Here is an 18,944-nt window from a genome sequence, read left to right on the forward strand (position 1 = left end):
AATAGGACAACATGGCGAGCAGCAGTACTGTCCAAGAAGATTGGACCACTTGCAGTACAGGAAATATGCAATGTTTACCAGTGGAAATTAAATGGGAACAATCAACCTTATTCTTTGGGAAAATATGAGCCTTGTGCACGAGAAAGATGCTATGCTCAAATAGAGCAGATGAGTTGCTTTGCATGATAAGAAAATATAGCTTTTCCGCTTGCATAATGAAGATGTATTCATAAGAGGAGCAAGTGTGTCATTAAGAAATAAAATTAGTCTGGTCTTACACAGCATTTATTGTGGGTAGATGATTATCAGGATATGTTACTATGGATATCATGTGCAGAATTTTTGAAGTGGGCAATAATAGTAGAAAAAAATAAACAGCTTTATAAGAAGTCCTACTAAATGTGGCAGTAATTATGTCTGCCATGTAATTTATCCTAAAAGTAGACCATATATACTCATGATATATATTGTAAAGATGTAACTCATCACTTTTGTTTTTTTACTTCCCCACCACTTTATATTTCAGGAGGTAATAATGAGGGAATCTGCATGAGATATTTAATCTGCATTAATGTGGTTTTGATCCATTTCAATGTGGACTTGATTAATGGTGCCAATTTCATGCAATAACAGTGTGAGTGGTGCAACATTATGAGAACAGTTGTAGCATGCACATGTACGTCATGCAACACAAAACCATAGTGCACCTTTAGAGTTGCATTACAAGATTTTGCGCGGAGAGCGTTCTCTGTACAGTACAGTATCTCAGAACACCTGTTCAGATGCAGGCCATAAAAGTACACATTGAAAGACATTAATGCGGATTGCCTTTCCCCTGTCCCCTGTAGATTTCCCCATTGTCTGTGATATAGGCACAATATTTGCTGTGAATAGGACAGCATGGTGAGCAGAAGTTACTGAGTAGTCCAAGAAGATTGGCCCATTTGCAGTACAGGAAGTATGCAATATTTACCAGTGGAAATTAAATGGGAACAATCAACCTTATTCTTTGGAAAAATATCAGCATTGTGCTTGAGAAAGACGCTATGCTCAAAAAGAGCAGATTAGTTGTATTGCATGATAAGAATCAATATCTTTTCTATTTGCATAGTGAATATGTTATTTAAGAGTAGCAAATGTGTCTACATTTCATAGTGTGATTAAGAACTATAATTAGTGTTGTCTTACATGGCATTACTGAATGTTCATCGCTGGGTAGATGATTATCAGGATATGTTGCTAGTTTGTCATCCATATCTGTTACATGAAATCTGCCATGAAATATCATGCCTTAATGTTTGTATTAATATTATGAGTAGATCAACTTAGGTGTATTTTATCATCATCATCAATCCTTCCTGCTAAAGGCATACCTTCTTAAAATTGAACTGAACTACTTTTGGATTGTGTAGCTGAATAATTATGATGCTGGTTGTCAACAAAGTTGTTATGTATTTACTCCATACACCCACAGGCTCCACTTGGGTTTAGGTTTTACCCCATAGACATAATGTGTACTGATGCTCAACATCCTTCTCACTAAGTAAAACTGGTGGGTGGTTCGAGTAAATAGATAAAAATATTATAAAACTTTTACTTTTTTGCTCCAGTAATCTGTTTCAGCAGGGTATGGTAATGATATGCATCTCTTAACCGCAATTTTATGTTTGAGTTTTGGGAATATATATATATGGATATGGTTGGCATCACAGTTTTTAATCTTTTAGTATTATTTTGTTGATTTGAATGACTTGAGGTTGTTTTGTGTATGGCAAGAGGGCAAGAGAGATGTTTTCTTGTTCATCTGGGGTTCATCTTTGCAGGCCCATAGCCAGCCCTCTGAGTTAGGGGGTTCGTTTTTCAGATTTATGGTAGGCCTAATTATTATTAAATGATGGAAGTAATGGCGCATAGCGGCCATGGCGCCGCGCAAGTGCGCGGCGCAGGGGGGTGTCTGAGGGGGGATATGCCCCCCTCAGAAATTGAAGAATTTTGAAAAACGAAGTCCCAATTGAAGGCATTTGGTGCACCATTTTTACATTATTATCAGGAATATATGGGTTCAATATATTGTAGCAAAGAGGCAAATTAGTGTGGTTAAAACAAGAAAAAGTTGCAAATCAGGCGCAGGGGGTGTCTGAGGGGATGTGCCCCTCAGAAATTGAAGCGTGGTTAAACAAGAAAAAGTTGCAAATCAGGCACAGGGGTGTCTGAGGGGGATATTCCCCTGAGACTTTGAATAATTTTGAAAATGTAGTCCCCTTGAAATGAAGGCATTTGGTGCACCATTTTTACATTATCAGGAATATATAAGATCAATATATTATAGCAGAGGCAAATTAGCTAGCGTTTAAAACAAGAAAAAGTTGCCTATCAGGCGCAAGAGGGGGTGAGGGGATGTGCCCCCTCATAATTTGACGAATTTTGAAATATAAAGTCCCAATTGAAGGCATTTGGTGCATTATTTTTACATTATTATCAGGAATATATGGGTTCAATATACTATAGCAAATAGGCAAATTAGCGCGGTTAAAACAAGAAAAAGTTGCAAATCAGGTGCGTTATTTCATCACAAATAATATCAATTATTTTCTTAGTTTCATATGTTAGGCCTAGATATCACTTCCTTCATCTCTGAACTAAGCTTTCTCGGTCATCGTTTTTTAATAAATCTTCAAATCTAGATGAGACACAGAGCCAATTTACTCTGCTATATTTATTGCATTATAAGTCATCATTTATTTTCCACATACATACTGATCCTAAAATTAGCAGGACAAATGCATGGCATAAGCTTGTAAAAATAACAATTTTATGCTAAAATGGCAATTTAGCCCACATTTCTCATGTTCTCCTTTTTGTGTGAAAATTTTAGGGGGTGCGATCGAACCCCTCGAACCCCCCCTGGCTACGGGCCTGCTTTGCATTTTGTTTTTCTGGTATTGCTGGCTATGTTTTTTTGGGTGTGTTTTGTATTGGGGTGTGTTTGTGACAGAGAGTCTGAGAGGTTTTTTTTCACTGTTTTGTTTATTTTTTTTTGTGTGAGTAGGGGTGAGTTTGAAGGTTTGTGTGTTCATGTGCATGTGTATAATACTGGGTGTCGATGCGTGTTCATATGCATATGTATATGTGCATCATGTACTGATTTGATAGAAAACTATTTTTATTTCCCTTTTTTTATTCTACGTCCACAGCTGGAAATTTTGTAGCCTCAAGGTGTTTATTTAGACTTAGACTCTTCAGAGCTCTCTCAACAGATGTTCAAATTGAAATGCAAAATTTACTTTTAACATGTACTAAATAAACATTCATCACTAGTTCAGCATATCATTCAAACAAGTAGGCACATATTTTTCAAATATAATACGCTTATCTTTTTGTTGCTGGTATGAAGTGCACATATTATATTTGATGTCATCAAGTATAGGACATATTGAAGATTTTAGATAAACAAATTTCAACTCAACTGACGAGTTGATTGCACTACAATTTCATCAGTCAGTCTGGCGCCTTTGTATAGTTCAAGTGCATCACAACTATTGAACGAGCATCTTGTGTATTCTAACCCTCAACCCCACGTCATTCACATGTGGTTGTTATTCAAATCCATGCACGCCAAAGACATATAATGCAAGAGAAACTCGGTGCTTCCTAGAATCTGACGAATCGAGATGACACCAAACAAGATTTGCCTTGAAGGTTTGTCTTGGGCAGGATTTGCTCTGTACTTAATATAATCTCACTGGATTTGTGCTGAGGCTTCCGGTTAGCTCAATTTCACTGTATGGAAAGTTTCTTAAAAACTCCTAACAAACTTGCAGGTATTATGGACAATGTTGGTTTTTTTTTTACATAAATTTCTTGGAATTCTAAATCTTTTCATATGTAGTCAAAATCTGTGATTAGTTGTTTGGTTATCAAAAACTTCCTTCACCCAATGGAACTTGAATAGCTGCACAGATAATTGGTGGATGTTACAATCTAAGTGCGGATAGGTTTGCATCAGATTCGGCTGCTACTGGCCTAGTTGATGCAATCTGATTTTGATGATTCACCAGTGGCAACAAAATTACAGTGCTTTGAAACCTCTGGAAAAATGCGCCATATAAATCCAAAATTGATTTCATTTAGTCGATATCATCTTGGAGTTGTTAATTAATATGGTAGTCATAGTTCAATGCATGTGAACTTAACAGAACAATTTAACATTCATGTGAGTTCATTAGCCGTCTAACTAGGGTACACAAGATTTTTGACTGACATACTTTTAAGATATGAAAAACGATCATGCCGAGATTTAGCAATACTTGAGTGTACCGGTAGACATTACTTTGAGCTGTTGAAATGTTAAAGGCTATTATCTATTATAGCTTGACATTTTCATGTCTTCCAGTCAGTATTGTAGTTCTTCAAGGCTATTCAATTGATAAATCCTTAACATTGATCTAACCATGAGTAGAATACTATGTAGGTTGAACTTGGTAAGTAGTGCTTATCTCTGGAGTGTGGATGCAACAATTAATGATAAATGAGAACGATTAAGCTTTCCGAAGTGACAAAGCGTTTACATGCATGTCTTAATAGGACACAAAAAAAGCCATGTAAAGTGATACTCATTCAAAGCGGTCATGAGTTTGTATCAGATATGATGTGTTTGGTAGAATGGAAATAAGCTGAATGGAATTTTAGCATGGAGTTAGTTAGATAATTTCCAATTGCAAGAGATGATTTCTCAGATATACCATTGGATATATTCTTAAGTATTCAAGGTGTTGTGACATCCCTAAATATGTGGCGAGACTGTACATGGTAAATCAGCAGAATATTCTATACACATAAGAAGAGGCTTAGGCTTATACAGGATATCCTGAATAAGCTTTTGTTATTTGGTATGTTTTTGATGGATACTGCATAATTTACACATCAGGTAGATAAAATGTAACAGATGCTCACGAACTGTTATTTAAGCTTCATCCTGCATATGTTGTGTAAGGTTGTTGATTCATGATGGTTTAGAATAACCTGATGATATAACTCATGTAAGACTCAATAAGGATATTGATAGGTGATGGACAGGCTTTTAGCAACTCCAGACTGCAACTTTTCAAATCAGATATAGGTCAAACCTTTTTTTAACACTTAAACAGCAATTTTGAACTTATATAGTATGTATGTGATGGTGTTTTTCTTAATTGGTAGTTTTCAGATATATTTTCCATAGATAAGTTTGGTGTTTTCTGTCAAAAAAAAGTTGAATCTCATAATCAAAAATTGCAAAAGGCTAACAAAACAAGGTTATACTGGCTAGTGTCGCCTTAACTCGTCATTCAGTCAGTCAGGAAAATAGAGAAATGATACAGGTGAAAACATAGTTGAGCTTTACACAGCTCTAGGGAAAATCACAGAGCGATTGTTATGAAATGCTTGCTCAAGTATTGATCACTAGCTGTTGAGGCTTTTCACAGTGTGGCAAAAATATCAGCAACAATACTGTAATATTTTTAACATCATTTTTTTGTACAAAAAAGTTTCATATTCTGCAGCAATTTATTTTCTAGAATTGCGTAAGTATACTATTTTATGACCCCTCTTGATAAATATGTTTGAGGCATTTCCTTTTGGAATTGAAGCATTCTGTGAAATTTACCAAATTTAAATGCTTCTGAAATTAAGATAGGTGGTTCAAATTAACACTTTTATGTGACATGGGAGCAGGCATTTTGAGAATTGTAGAAAAAGCTGCTTAGATTGAATGTATTTTGCTGGTAATGAGTTGAAAATGCACATCCCAAATGAAAGTAGTGAAAGATCTGTGCTGTATAATGCCCAATCATGGTTGGTTGTTTACCATATAATTTGCATAATGTTGAGATTGTAAGATGTGAAATGACATAGTTCAGTCATGTATGATGCAAGTGATGAAGTTCTTTAACTCTTATAGGGACATAGAACTAAGGGACATAATAAAGTGTGGAAATATCAAGGTCCTTTAACCTATTGTGCATCATCGGTTAGATGTAAAAGACATCAACTCTTTCATGGGATTGACCAAGGAAGCCACTGCATTTCTGTAAATCTAATGATGTGACTTGAATTCAATCTGCAAGTACACAAGATATATCAAACATAATCCAATCCTCAAATTTGTGTTTTCATCCAAACACCATTGGTGTATGATCCGTGAGGAAGTTGCCTCCTAGCAAAATAACACGACAAATTGACCAGTACTTTGCGGTGTGTATCTTCCCTCTAGGCCTGTTTCGGACCAAAATTAACCCTTATTGGCATTCAAGTTGCAAAATGCTTGTAGTACATGTATTTGCCCTGGTAAAGAAACTCTGGTGAGAGGGGGGGTTCAACTGAATGATTTTCCAAATCGTCCGCCACCCCCTTGTATGTCATTTCCTGACAAGCATGGAATATACTCTCATTCATAACAGACTATATTGATAGCAATTTGGATTGGTTTGAGTTGAACGTTTGCTGTACCATTGTTCTGATTTCTCCAGCCATACCTGGGGATGTTTTAGCCAGGCGTTAATCTGATTTGAGATCCTACAGTTAACTAAATTCAATTTATTATCTTTTATACTGCAAGCAGCAAGCTGTATCCTGTATATTCCATCACTACTACTGTTATTAACTAGTTCTGTAGCATATTGTGTATAGTTTGGCCTGAAAGATATTTATATAACTAAGCTCCATTAAATATATAAGAATAACAGCATTTGTCTTTCGGGCACAAATCTTTTTCTAGATTTAACACATTTGAAATGTGAATTTGAAGTAATGTTTTAGAGACTTTCTTGAGGTAGTCAACTGAATTTCTTTTGGAGTTGATATAATAATATGCCGTATTCCTGATTTTTAATATAGAATGCAAAGCCCCAGTTGCAACAACATTTTAAGACGATAACAATGAACAAGTTTTGCTAAAAATGTTGGAATCCCTGCAACATTTCATCAGTACTTCCACAAACTATAATAATGGATGGTATGTGTGTCTAGGATTGAAAAGTTCTGACAAAGTAACTACCATGTTTTTTTGTAAAGTGTGCTGATGCTTGTGTGTCAACGTCTAAGTGTTGTGCCTGTGCATAGCATACTATAAATCACTGCACCCTTTTTTAGATGTACATACATAGGCCTATGTGGGGTCACATTAATACCAAATTTTGAAGAAAGTGGTGTGGCTTTCAATGGAACAAATGTCCTTTTAAGCTTTCACCCATCAATCACAAATTATTAAGATTTATGATCTATCAAAATAACAGAGAATGTGCACAGCCTAAGCTAAAATTTTGTCCGACTTTAATTATTTCTTACCATAGTTCTAGTTTTGTCTTATTTTGATATCTGATTATCATATCATTTCTTTCCAAGAGGGATGTGTAGGTGTGTGGTACGTGCCAATCATTGATCCAACCAGGTGATCAATGATCCATGTGTAGGGACACAAGTCTATTTTTAACCTGTTTATGTAACCTGTGATATGTTCATTGGAATAACACAGGTACAGTGTGACATTACATAGGGGAGGATAGAGTATCATCCACATTGAACATATCACATGGTTTGAAATTCTCATTGCTCCTGTGATTATATCCTTATTGCAGACATGTGATATATATGAAAAAAATCAAATAACTTTACGGTATGGAATCACTTGCGGAGTTGCTTATTGAAGGTTAAATCAGCTAGCTAATGTTGTAAGACTGGGACATGTGTAAACTGCATTCCTGTTCAAAGCATATTCTGCACTATGCGATGCTCGAATGTGAAAGCTATTTGATTTTGTATGTCATATAGTTGGTATAGTGCAATGTATGTTTAATCATTTATGAATCTATCTATGTTGTAGACATTATAAGTTAGACTATATTTACCATTCATGAGGCTATCAACATGCAGTAAACAAAACACCAGGAAATTTATTTTAATAATTCCCTAGATGACTGAATTTATTATTGCAATATATGTATTAATTTTGTCAATGCCATGTCTATCTATGCAGCTAACTACTGTAGATAGCTTACCACATGATTTTTGTGCTATCTACAGTAGATAGCACAATACTGTCTATATTTGAAAAGCTTTTCACTGGATATATTGTGATCCATATCCCAAAAATCACACACTTGGTTTTGTAGGAAGCATTGGGAAATATATGAACAAAACAGAACATGTTGTGCTATGTACAGTTACAGTATATACATGTATAATGTTCTGTACACAACATGTAGTAAAACATAACAGTAATGCATATCAATTTGGCAAGTAATTACTGAATCCACAAATCACATCGTTGCATGGTTTCTTCAAGCTCCATTACCATCATGATTACATCAGTTAGTGACATAACATATAGCTATCTACTGTAGACAGCATATCTGTAAGAAATATGGAAGTACACATTATGGTTGCTTACTCAACCTTTCTCCAGTTACCTTACTTGCTTTACAACTTTTTCTGATAATATCATTTCCAAAAATGTATATACATGATAACTTCTATACATTGTATAAATATTATATTATAGATATGCTATCAAATAATATGTGTAGAAGTTGGCTAATATAAGTTAATTTCTAAGTAGATGAAAATTTACCTATGAATGGTATTCGTCTCACAAAAACTGGTTGCAAATGATATATTCATGAAGATGGAACCAAATACCCCTAGGAGCCATTGAGTAAAGCTACAGCTTTCAAAATGAGCACAGGGAAAATTAGACTCTGGTTTCAGGGGTTGGTGTACGTCATAAGTTCTAGCTGAAGAAATAAATTACATGGTGCCCAGAGGATGAAACAAGATCTGTTCAAACATGAAATATTCTGCTACTGAATCTTGATGTTTATCTGTGAATAAGAGTGGGAAAGAAAAGATAAGATTCAATTCTAAATTATTTTGATTGTGTATTTATATTCACTAAATAGATTCATCAATGTTTGTAGATATACTGTAAAATAAATTTCTTTTGAACAAAACAGAATATTTTACTCACCATTGACAGTTTTGCCTATCATGGTTGATAGATGGTTGGATCAACTGACATTATTCTGTCAGATGATGCCTATCGACCATGGTAGGCGAAACCTGGTTTTGTTCAAAAGAAATTTATTTTACCATATTTATATTCTTTTGATTTAACTGTACAATATAATGATGATGATTGGGAATTGTAATTCACAGGTCATTCTGATATATTTTGTCTCAGATCTGTTATGTCTATTACTGATTGTTAACATTACCAATGCTATTCGCAACTTTAGTATGTAAAGATTGTATGCAACATTAAACTAGGGGTGTGATTTCCTTGGATTTTTCCTGATTTCAGGATTTCTTGTGCAAAAGTATAGAAAAATGGCATTTCAGGATTGTTTTTATAAACTTTTTAATGATTTTTTGTTTAGTGCAATCACACCTCTGTTTAATACAGTGGCAATAGATATATTGCTGTATAGTCTATATGGCTTTCCGTTCACAGGATTTAAATGAAATTTCCAAAGTTTTTAAGTTGGGAGCAATAATGTGGATTTAAATTTAAATCGAAAATATTTCAAATTCAGATCTTTAGATTTGAAGTGAATTTTTCAGATTTTAATTTGAAGCCATATTTGAAGTGGCCATTGCATATAGCCCTGTTGGATTTATTTTAAATCCTATGAAAATAAGAGTGTACTAAATGATTTGATTGAAAGTTTGTAAATACGTAGTAAGTAAATAGTCATAATAGTTTGTGTATAAAACTATACAGTTATAATTTAAGCTTATACATTTATTTCAAACACCAACATGGCCTGGTCAGCAATATGTAAAGAGTTAAGATGCAAGAACTGATATATAAATGTATACATTTTTTTAATATGAGATATTGGCAAATTTAAATGGGCACATTTAAAGTGTCAAATATGAAGAAAATAATAATGAGAAACACTATGGTCACATAACACAAACACAGCCATGTCATTTGTGTCACCTGTGTCACCTGTGGCCCAAAACACCAGACACGGATTCTGAATAGCAATGCATAATGCATCAAGCTGCATCGCTGTGCTATGTTATTTGTGACCGAAGACGCATTTTGAAGGTAGCCTATTTCATTTCAGATCGGAAGTGAACCTTAGTGACCTTTGACCCCAAATCTATGAACACCCCAAAGCCACTGTAATGTCAATGCATGTGTGCTAGTCTGCTACCGTAAAAACTTGATAGTTAGCATATGTGCTTACTATCGAGCACTTTCAAAACATGCAAACATGAAGAGCCCCATCTACAAAAGTGTAAAGGGTTTTGAGCAAATCATCGATACGCATAGTTATATACAAACAAGTAAACCTGCAAATGTGTGTCTCATCCCCATTAGCTCAGTTGGTAAAGCGCAATACTTTTGAACAATTTCATGTTTTCAAAAGTGCTCGATAGTAAGCACATATGCTAACTAACGAGTTTTTACGGTATGTTATTTGTTGCAGCTGAAGCATTTTGAAGGTATTTGTTTCAGAGCGGAAATGACCCTCAATGACCTTTGACCCTAAATCTGACAATATTTTATAACAATGCATGTGTGCTAGTAGTGTCACTGTCCTACACAATTCGTGTGAGAAGAGGCATTTTGAGCTGCACATCACATTTTTGACCCCTATGACACCTGTGTGACCTTTGACCCACAATTGGCATGTGACATGTTTAGTCACAGGCAGTGATGCTTAAGAGCAAGTTTGGTTGAAATTTATGAAAGCATGAGAGTGCTAGAGCAAATGCAAATGCTGACAGTATAAAGAAGCAGAAACGGCAGGATAACAGAACATAATTAGTGCCCCAGCTGCATAAGAAAAAATATGTACTACTTTTTTACTACTCAATTTACTGTTGCTATTGAAAAAAAAATTAAGTCGAAATGAACAGATTTAATATTCATTTTATTATGAATCAATTTAAGGCCAGTATAATAGGGCACATGTTGGTTGTATCTCAAAATGTTTAAAATGCTGTATATCATATTTTTGCATCTGAACTCACCATTATGGTGGTGACTGGTGATTAAGATCTTTTTGAAATATTTGTGCCCACTTTCGGTCTCTTGACATGATTATTGTTTTCAGATTCCAGAAAAAATCCCAGTGGCATCACTGCTAAAATAACTGTCAATGTGCCTTATACCCATAGAGTGTGACAGACAAAGCCTTTGAAGATGGCAAGGTTGATTTGCATGTTTAACCCCATGAGAACTACCTGCCGATTGGCCAAAAAGAAGTTTTCGTTATCAGTTGGCACAATCAGCAACATCGTTAGAATAACGATGTTGCCATGCAAAAAAATTAGGGTGGATTATTTGCAAAGCTCCATTCTGATTGGTGATTAAATTGAAGATATCATGTAATTGACCAATCAGTGGCAATGTTAGATCGGCAGGTAGTGCTCAGGGAGTTAAGCTGCTGCTGCTGCAATGTGAAGCCTACTTGGTAGAAAAGCATACATCTCATCTTGCATTCCCTATCTCCTGATATCCGTCTTTTCTTATCCTTGTTTGGATTGCTGTTCAAGACTTGAGGGGTTGAGAATGGAAGTTTTTAGCTGGTTTCAATAACTACTTCAATGCTAGTTGCTCAAGGAGGTTACGATGTTCAAATTTTTATTATAGATGTAATATGATATGAACGTGATAACGCTATTGTTCCAAATGGGAACAAGGAGTTTACTTACGCTTGAACTTTTTCATTACAAGTGTGATCATTATTAAACCTGCATTTTGAGACCTTCATTTTTCTTTGCATATCAGGGTATTGTTCCATCCAAATCCAATTTAATAAAGAATTGTATTGTAACCCTTTCATATTTTTATGAATTCACAACTAAAATGTTTTTACATCCATTAATGCTCTATCCAACAGCATGTACTTCTGATGTATTGCAGGTTGTGGTGAGATTTGTTAGCATGTAATTGGAGGAATTTGCTTGTACGTCATCATCTTGCAATGGGATTGCTATTAAAACTCCAGGTCAAATTTATACTAACATTTTGAATGGTTTTGCTTGTGTTTTTTTTCAGCCAAAGATTTCATCTCACATTTGATGGATGTCAACCCAAACACAAGATATACATGTCAAGAGGCAATACAACATCCATGGTAAGTACTTTATCATCTGCCAGACCTCCTCCAAGTATGTATGGAAGCTCTTCAAGTTTCCTCTCAGTGGATGGACAGTCTAGTCTGTAGCTTAGTGATCAACATAGTTACATGCATGCAGGAGACTATAATTATGGAGATGCAATCAGTCCGAAGGGTCATTAGTCTGAAAATGGTTAAAGCTTAGGGTTTAGGGCATTATAGGTTAGGATTAGGGTTAGCATTATGATATGGGTTAGTGTTAGGGTTAGAGTATAAGTTGGTTCACCTCAAGTTCGGTAGTGACGTCACGGTTGCGCCGCAAGCATGCCTACAAGCCGCCCCTGTACGTGTGTGTGTAACTTTACATGTGTGATTGGATACTGCAGCGAGCTAAATACGCAGGTATGTCACTACCGAACTTGAGGTAAACCAAATTATAGGGTCAGAGTTGGGAATAGAGTCAAGGCTATGTTTAGGAATATGGTTAGGGTTTATGTGTGTTTATGTGTGAACTCACTGTGACAAAGTACTGACATCACTGCCTCAAGGACGCCAAGAGGACTACAGTGGCAAGACATGTTATAGATTTAAACTTTCTGTTGTGTAGTTATAATCAATATACTGAAATATTGTTGACATAAAATCATATGGTTGTACAATGAGCACATCAAATCAAATCTAAACTCATGTGAAGGTGTTATCAGTTACATTATATACAAGGCACATTTTGTATAATGTGTGTGTATGTGGTGTGCCTATGTTATTCTGTATCAATCTGGTGGGACAAACAACATCTTGGATTGATATAGAATAGCATGCACACAGCTGGGCGCAACACCTACACGAACTGCGCTTTGCATATTGCGTGACTGATGCGCACTTTTATGAATTTACGCAAGCGTAAGTTTGGACTTTATTAACTCGCGCAGTAACATAAACTGAATAAATCTCGCCTATTATGAGCTGATCATAGTACAGCAGTCTTACTTGTTGAACCAAGTATAGTAACAATTGTGTGAACTGAATCCATGCAAAATACAAATGCATGTGAATTGTTAGTGCTTTACATTAGTTTACTAATTGCTACTGGTACATTAGTTTAATGTTTTGTGTCTCCATCAGACTAACTATCTCATCTGATCAAAAAGTCAACCTATTTCCAGGGTTCATGTTGATCCCATGTAATAGAAGAGATGTGCCGATGCAATGTATCATCTCTGTTAAAGATATAAATAGGACATGCTGCAAATCTGCCATATAGTCTTGATCTGCTATACCCTGAAGCATATACAGTTTGCATGCCCTAATTTGCTCTTATTATTGGCCAGTATGCGACTTACATGCTAGGATTAATGCCCGGTGTCTGGACTTGCTATCAGCAGTTGACATATAACAAAATATATAAATTGACCCCTTTTCCTTGAGGTAGAAAATTATAGTGGGAAAGATTGGTTGTGACATATTTCCACAGTACTGTGGTCAGTAAGTAATCTTTGCCGCTGTCCTTAATGGATGTAATATCCACACCAAGTAGCCCTGTGTAAACTTACTATGACAGGGAGCTTGCTCTCTTTCTGCTTTAAGAACTCTTAAGGATACAGGTGTAGTATGTAATATGCATGATGGTTAGAGTTAGAAATGAAAATGATGTAAATGGGGTTATACATAAATTAGGTTTTACGTTAATTTAGCATGGGAGTATTTGCATACAAATATACTGATGTTAACCAACTTCAGTGCATGTTTGCTCAGTGTTGACACAGTGTTGTGTTGATTGAATATGCATTTATACTGTACTGGGACGAGTTTTCTTGGGTGAAAACAGTTTGAAAATTGATTGATGTGTACCAAAGGTCCTTTGCACCAACAGTCAAAGGTTGGTGTCATTATGGTTCATTTTAGCGTGACATTTGATTACATTATTATTCATCTTCTTCCTATATATACGTGCATACCTCGCATGGGCTTAACGTGCACAGATTACCTATGCATGATCCTGGAACCTAGGATTGATTGCAGATATCAGAACCAGGGATGGTCACCCTTCTCTTTTCGAATAGCTCTGACACTTAACGTTCACAGGGTTTGACTCTTCCTGTACACGGGACCAACGGCTTTATGTGACTTCCGAATCACGGACGTTGCACATACACTACCTTTATCTGCATGTGCTAAGCAGTGTATAGGGGTGAGAAGAAATTCTACAATTAAATTTTGTGATGTAACTGAACTTAATTGAAGGATTCCCGACCATATATAGGAACTTTTTGGGAGGGAAGAGAATTTTCACCTAAGGCAAGCCAAGGCTCGAATTCTCATCGATCGTATCTCCTGAACGGCAGCGCAATGCCTTAACCACTCGGCCATCTCGCCCTCCATCTCTATTATAAGAATTTGTTCTACTTCACGATTCAAACCAACACCCAAAAGATATTGCCCAATTACAACAACTGAAATGGAAAGATTAGTTAATGTTCATGTAAATTAGATAATATTGTGAAGTAAGAGCAGGTTAGCTATGCCTAATTTCAATATGGGGCCATATTTTGATAATTTGAAAATAAGGTGCTATAAAATGGGATGCTATGTTTGTGTAAATCACACATTTATACATGAAAGTTTTCATAGTCATTCTTTTTCTTTTACAGGATATCAGGCAATGAAGCATTAACAAAGAATATCCACGAATCCGTCAGTACACAGATCAAGAAGACCTTCGCAAAGACAAAATGGAAGGTAAGATTAGCATGGCATTGCTCTCAGAAAAGGTTCCATAGGCCAAGATAGAAAAACAAGCACTCCATGGCCACAAAGTAGTGTGGAAAGCAGTACATCAGAATGATAAAATGTAGGACATGGTTCGATCTGCTTATACAAGTTATATGAAAATATTGATGGTGTGCTGTGTGAACAGCTCTGATGGATATATTTCAGTTGCCGACTTATTATTGCGATTCGCTGTTGTAGTGTGACGTCAACGCCATCAGGTCAACTGGTTTATGCTATCTGTGTTGAAAACCATGACCAAAATGATCACAACACAAAGTCAATGGGTTGCTAACAGGTGTGCAAACCATGCATGGTCTGATTTGACTTTGTGTTAGTCCATATACCGCCACATACAATCGTGCCGTCAGCTATAGGGAGAAAATTGGGGGTATTCAGGTCCTTGCCGACGGTGCGCATAGACGAAGGAAAACAATTCTGCGTCTCATCTGAAGCGTCTTGGTACTCAGGTCGCATCAAGTGCATCTCTCAAATGCGTCCATCATCCATGTCGCGTTTGCATGACAACAAATACCTCAAGTGCATTTTGAAGGAAACCGATTACCCCCAATTTTTGCTCCATGCCTGTATCAAGATGGCAGTCGAGTCTCAATTCCCTTTCTTTAATTCTGTGGATATATCACATGCAGGTATTTTTAAATACAAAAGTGGTTACAACAATTTTCTTATTGTTTTGAAAAAATCTTCAAAATTAGTTGATTTTAAAAATATACATGTACTAGAATGTAAAAGTAAATGGCACGTACCACCTGGACATAGCATCCAGTACTAAAATACAGCTCTAGTTGAGTAAACATGGCCATCAATTTAGCTGACGTTTTTACATCGCGATTTAGGGGGTTTGCTTGCAGTATTTGTTCCTGAGTGATGGTACAGTCAGACAAAGTAGCCTATATCACCCTGTTACAACCAAACATACTTACTGATTGTATGGATTGATGTAGCAAACAGTGTACATCTCAAGGGTCTCTTACTAGATGTACGGGCATATAAAATGACGTCATTTGTTACAAGGGCTATATAACCGTTGGGCTCGCATGTTTACTGCTATTTACACATTCTGCACGTAGTCTCTAGTGACCAGGTTATGATCCAATTTTATGTTATAGTTGCGTTTTATAAATGCCCAGAATATAACCCATGTTAGATGAATATAGTTGTAGTGCTCCTAAGACCGAAGTGCATTCATAAAATACTAACTCTGATATTAAAGTGAGATTTCAACAAAAACAGCTTTGTGCCGTCGGAAGTCAAAACGGATTCATGTTGACTCACCCTCAAGTTTGCTGTTCTCCTCTGACTTTGAAAAGGGCTATTCCAGTTAAAATCCATACCCCCCCCCCCCCATATGGAAGTAACCTTAATCTTCCACACACAGTGTGTGAATGTCAAATGGGGTTAACTGAATATGGGACTCCATTTGAAACATACACTCCCCTGTCTGGGAGATTAAGGTCATCAGGTCATGTCTTACATAGGTGGTGTATGAATTACAACTGGATTTGCCTGATATGTCACATGATCAACTCAATCTTAAATTGTTTACCTCAAATATATTATTAGCTTCACATAAAAATTGAACTTCTTGTTACAAAGTTATAAGCAATTATTGCTCTGTTGCTAAAAACAGTAAAAAAGCAAAAGAAATGAAGTACCTCCGCCAATAACTCAAAATTAGTATTAGCAACATCAGACTCTTATTTCTTTATTGTGTCACATATAGAGATGTTATTTGATAAATTATGTAAAAATTTGGACACTACCAACAATTGAAGTACAGTGGTATAATGTGATGGTATTAATTAAAAGTTGAATTCAAGATATATTGATTGTATGAATGCAATCATATCATGGTGATGAATAGGTTTATCGTGTTAGTCAATTTCCTTTGTGCAATTGGATATTTTTTTCTATCTGCCAACTTCCAGTCACTGAACTTGAATGTACTTGTAGGATTTTTTCTCATCTTGTTTGCTTTCAGTCAGTTGGTTTATGTCCTGCAGGAATAGCCAGTGCTTTAGCCATAGTTTGTGCTTGTAACTTAAATTTAAAGGCAAATAGTAATTTTGATGTCCAAAGGACAGATAAGTCTTGATATGAAATATACTTTGTCTGAAGGTTGGGTTTTCAGATGATAGTCAAGATTTGTTTTTGTTTGGAGTTGCCTGAGCTGTCCTCATGGGATCTACATAGCACAATCGAAAACATCAAGTCAATGATTTTATGCTCTCCAGCTATTTTTGGCATTGCTGATGAGTTTAAATGGTAAAAAAGGCAAGAGATATGTACAGGAGGCTGGTACGTGATGTTTCGTATCAATAACACGGATCATTTGATGTTTGCTTCATGCTTGGTGGCTGGTGAGGTACTTATAAGAAATAAACAAATCAATTGGCATTATTGTAAAGGTTAACTACATCATTGTTGGCTCTCTTGGCATTGCTGATGAGTTTAAATGGTAAAGAAGGCAATGAATACATACTTGCGTACAGGAGGCTGGTACGTGATGTTTCGTATCAATAACATGGATCACTTGATGTTTACTTCATGCTTGGTGGCTGGTGAGGTACTTATAAGAAATAAACAAATCAATTAGCATTATTATAAAGTATTGTTAGTACATTATTGTTGACTGGTGTACTGAAGTTGTAGAGATTTGGAATGTTTTATATGAGGATATTGAAATACTTGATGTATTTGGTTAAGATATTAACAAAACAAGAACTGTCTCTAATCCCCTTGTTTCTCTCTCACTGTCTTTCTGTGTGCCTTGTCTCTATAGACCTGTCTGCCTGTCCATGCTGCCTCTCTCGTTTTGTGATTGATTATGAATGTGTACATCAAGTGCTGGTCAAGCACTTAGGCTGAATCAGTGCCCAAGGTATAATTAGACTTGAGTGCCTTGTATTCATTTTCTTGTCTCTTTTGGCTGGCAAGGTCTATGCAGGCTGACCAGGTTTGCATCCCTGAGTGACATTTACTGGTGTTGTAAAGTGTCTTCAGCTTTGGCTACCATGATCAGTAACCTCACATAATGTTACTGATGAACTTTGGTGTGTATTTCTGCTTTTTCTTTTCTGCATGAAGTATCAATATACATGACATATATATGCTCCCCATTATAATGTCTGGACAAGCATATGTCACATAATTTTAACACAAGCTTGCAAAACGACCGTTTCAAATACCACACCTATTTCAACAAGGGCCTATTTTGTCAACTAACCTCATTTTGTCAACTGACCTCATTGTTTTAATTAATTAATTAATATATTTTGTTCCTTTCTTATGAAATATCAAAATGTTAAAGCGACATTATCAATGAGAGTGTAAATCCTTCACCGTTTATATGAATAGTCATGTATTGAGCAGTGCGACGTTCAGATTTTATGATAAGGAGTATATGAAGAGGTAAAAAATTACCTGTAATGTGCATGTAGGCATATGTAGAACAGTGATCAAATGTGTTTGTCACAAGACAACACTTAAGGAAACAGGCTGAACATATGGCTAGGTAGTGTGGAAATATAGGAATGATAAAATGCCCTAGATATGGGGAATGTCATAGACAGTCACTCACTCAGCGATGATGTGTTCACCATTATTCAATTTATAGAGTGATTCAAACTATGAAAGCTGAAATGGAATATGTGATAAAGAATGGGAATGTGTTAAGTACATGAAATGTGGCACAGCATACATCTATATCTGCTGTTAGATTACCACTATTAAGGGCTGCTAGAGACTTTTTAGTGGATGTAGAATATTCAGTGTTACATGTCTAAGTTATTTAATCTATTCCAATTCTATTTCCAGGATTTTGATGACATAAAATTGATAATATATTTCCACCAGATATTTGACATTACATATTATCGATTTTACGTCATCAAATATTTGTTAGAAGTTTTAACTTCTAATGTTTAACTGCTAATGTATAAAAAACATTACTGGAAATAGAATGGGAATACCTGCAAATAAGAGTTAACAGCTGTTTCTCCGCTCTCCCTTGGAGTTATAACAATTTTATTTTTAAATAAAATG

At 35.7% G+C, this 18,944-nt stretch overlaps 1 protein-coding gene across 1 annotated transcript in view; it reads left to right on the plus strand.

The window, feature by feature from the left end:
• Positions 1–18,944, plus strand: part of LOC140147303 (calcium/calmodulin-dependent protein kinase type 1-like) — a 169,088-nt gene that overhangs the window by 134,218 nt on the left and 15,926 nt on the right. The window contains 2 exon segments of the mRNA XM_072169081.1: positions 12,053–12,131; positions 14,762–14,849. Of these exon segments, the coding sequence (XP_072025182.1) occupies positions 12,053–12,131; positions 14,762–14,849 (167 nt within the window).

The sequence above is a fragment of the Amphiura filiformis genome, chromosome 3 (genome assembly GCF_039555335.1).
Source record: "Amphiura filiformis chromosome 3, Afil_fr2py, whole genome shotgun sequence".
In the NCBI taxonomy this organism is placed as follows: domain Eukaryota; kingdom Metazoa; phylum Echinodermata; class Ophiuroidea; order Amphilepidida; family Amphiuridae; genus Amphiura; species Amphiura filiformis.